Here is a 6,000-nt window from a genome sequence, read left to right as displayed (position 1 = left end):
CAGGCAGGACACCTCTGGGTGTGGTGAGCATGGCTGAGGTGGGTTGAAGACATGGGAGTTCAGTCCTTGTGATGCCACCCTTGTCCCTGAAACAGAAAAATGTTTCAAACAAGGCAGCTCCTGTGTCAGTGAGCAGCCCAGGGTTCCTGCTGTCCCATTCTGTCCAGGAGGGGGATCATTGTGTCTCTGCATATATTCCTGGAGAGAAGCAGACCTTCCTTGTCCCTCTGAGGTTTCTGAGATCTGCTGGTGACCTTAGCCAGCCCAGAGCTGCCTCCACACAACGTTCCTGGCAGTGTAGGACCGGGATGCTTTGGGCTGTGCCTCTGATGGGGCTGTCTTTAAATAGCAGAGTGCTAAATGAAAAAAATAACACAGTATCTGGCCATTTTCCTAGCAGGCACCCAGCCAGGCTGCTGTGCAGGCTGCTCTGAGTGCCTCCATCATTCTCCATATGGATTAGTGTTCTATGTTCTGACCTGCTGAGGATTAGCCTTACACCAGAGAGATGTCTCTGAGCCAACTCAACAGTTTCTTGCCAGATTTCAAGATGACACCAAGTTAAAGTAAATGTTTGCAAAGATCCTCGCCATGGTATAAAAAACTCTCTCCTCCTTCCCAGGCTGATATGACATGCAAAGAAATTGAGTCTGCAGAAGATTCAGTGGTGCTGCAGCATCATGATGCTCCAGTGGTGGGTTTCTCATGACTGTTTGGGTGTTATTTGCCTTAAAATGTCATGAGGAGAGCAAAAGATGGGATGACCAGAGCACAGGGAAAGCTCTGGGTGCTTCCCCTACGCTCACTGTACCATCTGGTGAATACAGAGGGCTGTTCAGGAAACAACTTTGCAAAGGCAGTTCCTCAGAGTGGCTCAGTGCTGGCTCCTGGGAGCTTTGTGGCTGAGCCCTCCTGGGTTATTAATGGGAGCGTCACATGGGAACGGTGCCAGCACCAAACCCACAGGCTCAGCTCTGGGCATGGCCCTGCTGGTGACAGCCCCAAGGAGCAGAGGCTTTCCAGGGGAGCCCTGGAGCCTCCATGGTTACATGAGACCCAGGGGAACTGCTTTCGCAGAAAGCTTGGCCTCATCCTCCAGCTGTTAAAATTCAGTTTATGTCCTGAAATATGAGGATCTCTGTCTTCCAAAAGGCATTTACTGGTTTTTTCACATTTATGGTCGTGTATCTTGCTCCAGATGTTTGCAGAGATTACTTTGTTGTCTGGAGGAGAAAGTTCGTCTGGGCACAACAGCTCATGTGGCAACAGGCTGTTAGTTAGATGATTCCTCTAGATTGAGCAACTCACCTCCATAAATCTTTATTTTTAGTCAAGCAGACCTGGAGAGCAGCTCTTCCCCTTGGCTCCCAGTGTGTGCTGTGCTCCCAGGAGATGAGCGGGAGGGCTTGGAGGTGGTGGAAGAGTCCTTCTGCCTGCTGTGAGGGGGCCCAGGAGGGGCCCAAGGTGGGGGGAATGTTCCCAGCAGAGGGGACACTGGCACTGCAGTGTGTTCATGGTGGGGGCTGCTGCAAAGATGCTCTCTTGGGGTGCCTGTGCTGGTCTGGAAGGCAGAGGCTGCTGGGTGTGACTTCCTCCCTCACCTGTGCACATGTCAGACAGGACCTGGGGGCAGGGGAGGATGTGGGGGCTTCTCTGGGTGACATCTGCAGTGTCCTCAGCTGGGCAGTGGTCTATGGGGAAAGGACAGGCTGGGTGATGGGCCTTGCAAAGAGCAGGACTGCTAGGGAGCACCCCAGAATGGGTGTGAGGTTTGGACCTGTATGTACAGGTTTGCAAAGCAAGAGCCTCTGCCTCGGAGTGGCATGAGAAAACACCTCTGTTGTTTGCAGGGGAGAAAAGGAAAACAAAGAAGTAGTTTCAGTGTTAAACTCTAGAGAAGGAAAAACCAGCACATTTATCTTTATTTAAAGAGCAGCTGATTTCAAATGTCTCACCTTGCTCTGGAATGAAGAGAGTGAATTGCCCTGAAATTAGAAACAGGTCTCTGTGTGTGAGAAGGGAAGGAACTTCCCTCCACTTCAGAGGGAAGGAATTCATGCACGTTCCAGCCACCCTTCCCTGTTCTCCTGCCTTTTAGAGCTGGTGGTTCCTCTCCTGGTGGTTAAGGGGAAATCTCCACATCCCCAGGAATTAGGATGAGGTGAGCTCAGCTCATTCTCACGCCCAGCAGCAGCAGCACCATGACCTGCTGTGGCTGTTGGGTTCTCTTTTTGTTCCTGGAGAACAGCATAAAGTAAACAGGGCTCACTTGTGCTGGCCCAGACAACAGAGAGCAGGTTCCTGCCCCAAAGAGCCTGTCCATGAACCATGAAGCTGGCCTGGCCATGTCAGCAGTGTCACTGTACCGTGACTGGGGAGAGCTGTGGCTGCAGCTCACAGCCTGTGCTGCTCTCTCTGGGGTGGCACTGCCATCCTGCAGCCTCCTCCAGCATGCCCTGTTTGTCCTCTGGGCCCCTCTGCTGCTGCTGCCTCATGGGAAAGGCTCCCTCTCCATGTCCCTTCTCAGCAGTTCTGGAGCTGGGAGATGCTGCTGAGGAGCAGATGGGAAACAGCACAGTGGCCTCATGGAGCAAGGCTTGGACTCCACTACCAAACCTCATCCGTGCTCCCTCCCCTGGGGGCAGAGCAGGGTGGGGATGAGCCCACGTGTTGGGGTCTGTCCAGATCCTGGGGGTGAGCAGGGGCCTGGGGCTGGGGGTGCTGCTCCTGACACAGTTGTGCCTGATCCTGGAACGCCCTTGGGGGCTCAGGCAGCCAGATCTCCTTGCAGCTCTCTGTTCCCCAGAAAGTAGGGCGCCCGTTTGTGAGAACCTAAGAAGGTTGAGTGGAGCAAGTGTGGCCTCAGCGCTCGGTGCCCCTGGCACAAAAATAACTGCAAGTAACCCAGTTTCAGCTGAAGTTCTTTGTTACTCATCCTCCTCCTCAATGAGCTGCTGAAAGGGAGGATGGTGTTTGTGCTCCCCTTAGGGTCCTTAGGGGTTTAGGTGTCATCGAGGCTTGCCTCAGTATCCCTCTCATGGGAAATGAGCCAGGGAGAAGGTGAGAAGAGCTGTTCTGAGGACAGTGTTAAAATGATTTAACAGGTGTGAGATGTGGTGAGTAATGCAGGTGATGGCTGAGGCACAGGGGTGGGTGATGATCCACTTTGAAGAGCACAGTTCTGAGAAGGTCAAACATGGGGTGTTTGTGCAGCCCCTGAGCTCTGTGGGAGGAGTGGGCTGGGTGCTGAGCCCTGCCAGGGGGGTCTGTGGGGGTGACAGTGGCAGCTGGTCCTGCCAAAACTGTGGCCAGGCAGGACTGGGGACACCCAGGAGCCCCTGTGAAAGCCTCAGGCAGTGGCAGTGAGGGCAGCAATGGGGGAGGTGTGGGGGTTGTAAAATCTGTGCACCAAAATTGGTGCATCTCATGTCAAAACTGGCACCTTAAGGGGTTGGATTCAGCCTCATCCTATTCATAGATTTCTGATGACTCCAGCGGGCTATTCCTGTAGGAATGAAGAAAGTAACCCCTTTCAGGACAATAAATAAAGGCCATGGGCAGGTTTCCCATGTGGGCTGCCTGTGGGTCTATAAGCTGCATCTCTCTGTTGTGTGCTGAGTCCACTTTGGTTTGGAGCAGTCTGAAGAACATCAGATAAATCCTGATCCAGTAAATGTGTTCAAACTTGACAGGAAAAGTGATGATTCTTGGCTTGTCTGGCATATGGGGCAGTGAAAAAAAGCTGTGGCCTGGAGCTGCACAGGCTGCTTTCTGAGTGAGTGCAGGCTGAGTCTGAGGTATGGGTGACTCTGACCATAAGTAACTTCTGAATTTCCTGCACCTCCCCAAAACCCATGGCTGCACAAGATCCCCTGTACAGGGAGTTGCTGATCCCAGTTCCCTCCTGGCTGACTGCAGATACATCCCAGGGGACAGGGTGACATCAGACTCACCTGTGGAGCAGCAACTCCTCAACCCCAATATCTGTAGATACAACAGACCCAGCTGGTGTCAACGGGTTGCACAAAAAATAATTCAGTCCCAAAAAGGTCTGTACAGCATCACGGCTCTGAGGGGACTGATAGGTGAGTATTGTGGCAGAAGGATCAAATGTGGGGTCTGGTCTGCAATGGCTGATGGATGGATGACACTGGATGGCATTGGATGGATGGATGACATTGGATGGTATTGGATGGATGGATGGATGGATGGATGGATGGATGGATGGATGGATGGATGGATGGATGAATGGATGGATGGATGGATGGATGACATTGGATGACACTGGATGATATTGGATGGATGGATGACATTGGATGACATTGGATCGATGGATGACACAGATAGACGGATGACATTAAAAAACGAGAACCAGGCTGCCCTTGGTGATCCCAAAAGAGCCCAGCCTGTCTCTCTGCTGGCACCCAGCACCCATGCTGTGTCTCTCTGGTGTTTTAGGTAAACAGAAGTACCTCTGTGCCAGCCGCAACGACTGCACCATCGACAAGTTCCGGCGGAAAAACTGCCCCTCGTGCCGCCTGCGCAAGTGCTACGAGGCCGGGATGACGCTCGGAGGTACGGCCGGGGTCCCCTCCTGGGGCCCTCTGTGTCCCCTGGGGGATGAACAGCCAGTAAGTGGCTGGAAAATGAGACTGATGGATACACACTCAGGAAATATTTTCAGGGTTCTACTAGCAAAATGGGGAATTTCAATAGCTTTTCTTTGTGTTTCAGGAAACGTATTTTTCCCTGATTTCAAACCTTGTGAATCTAAAAAAAAATTAAACAGCAGGGTGAGTTGGTTCTGGCTCCTGAAGCCTCAGAGCAGAGCACTCCCTTCTTTTGATGGGACTATTCCAAGGCAGAAAGGAGCAATTTCTTGGTGAAATTAAAAGCTCGGTGTTTTCTTTTGCAGGATGGAAGCTGCTTGTGTGTCCCTGGTGAGGGTCCTTGTTACAATTTGTCTCTGTTCCCAAACCCCCAAAACTGACAGGGTGCTGATATCCAGAATCTGAGGTTTTCTGCTCATAGTCTATAAACTGGTGTTGATCACTGGGTGTCTCCTTGTTGAGTACATTTGATGAAATTCTTCCCTGTGTGGTGAGATCTTGGCACAGGGTGCCCAGAGAAGCTGTGGCTGCCCCATCCTTGGAAGTTTCCAAGGCCTTGAAAACTTGGACAGGGCTTGGAGCAAGCTGGGACAGTGGAAGGTGTCCCTTTCCATGGCAGGGGGTGGAACTGGGTGATCTTTAAGGTCCCTTCCAACCCAAATCCTCCTGTGATTCTGTGAGGAGGAAAATATCCTGGAAAAGGGGGCTGACAGACCTGCCCCTGCTGGGAAGTTCTGGACTGAGGGGGCTTCTGGGGCTGCAGAGAGGAGCCCTGGCAGTGCCAGGCACAGCACAGGGGGACAGAGGCAGCCCAGACTGCTTGGGTGTGTCAGCATTTTAGGTAAAATCCTGACCCCGTTGCTGGGATGGGCTGAGCCTCCAGAGCTGCTGGGCTGCAACAACACTGTCTTGAAGGACTTGTTACTGAAGTGGCTCTGATTTGTGACTCACCAAGGAGCAGAGGGTTTCGTTTGATTTCTCCCCAAAGATCCCAAAAGGCAGTGCAGTCCTCCCTCCCTTTTCTTACACTATTTTTAAGTGCTTTTTTTCTGGTGAAGTTTCCATAAGTAGGAGAAGACATACATCAGTGTAACCCTCTTCTGCAGGACACACTGACAAAATTAATGCTAATACGGATACCCCGCTCCCTTCTTTTTTTCTTCAGCTCTTTGGGTCACCCTGACCTGTTCTGCCTGGTCTATTTTACATTTGGTTTGGATGTCGGTGTAAAGGCAATTGTTACAAACAGGCAAGCTTGTGGTTGCCCACAGTAACCTCTCTCACAGTGGAGGCAGGGCGTTTGAAATCACTCCCAAGCTCCAACCAGTCGTTTTTAACTGGTGGTTAATTACAGTCACTGATGGGGTATATCCCTGGTGCTCTCGTGGGG

At 51.9% G+C, this 6,000-nt stretch overlaps 1 protein-coding gene across 1 annotated transcript in view; it reads left to right on the top strand.

The window, feature by feature from the left end:
* Window positions 1-6,000, top strand: part of AR (androgen receptor) — a 38,808-nt gene that overhangs the window by 23,680 nt on the left and 9,128 nt on the right. The window contains exon 4 of the mRNA XM_031062678.1: window positions 4,459-4,575. Coding sequence (XP_030918538.1) covers window positions 4,459-4,575 — 117 coding nt within the window. The remainder of the gene's footprint in view (window positions 1-4,458; window positions 4,576-6,000) is intronic.

Source organism: Geospiza fortis, unplaced genomic scaffold (genome assembly GCF_000277835.1).
Source record: "Geospiza fortis unplaced genomic scaffold, GeoFor_1.0 scaffold874, whole genome shotgun sequence".
Taxonomy (NCBI): domain Eukaryota; kingdom Metazoa; phylum Chordata; class Aves; order Passeriformes; family Thraupidae; genus Geospiza; species Geospiza fortis.
This window is presented reverse-complemented; position numbering and strand designations above follow the sequence as displayed.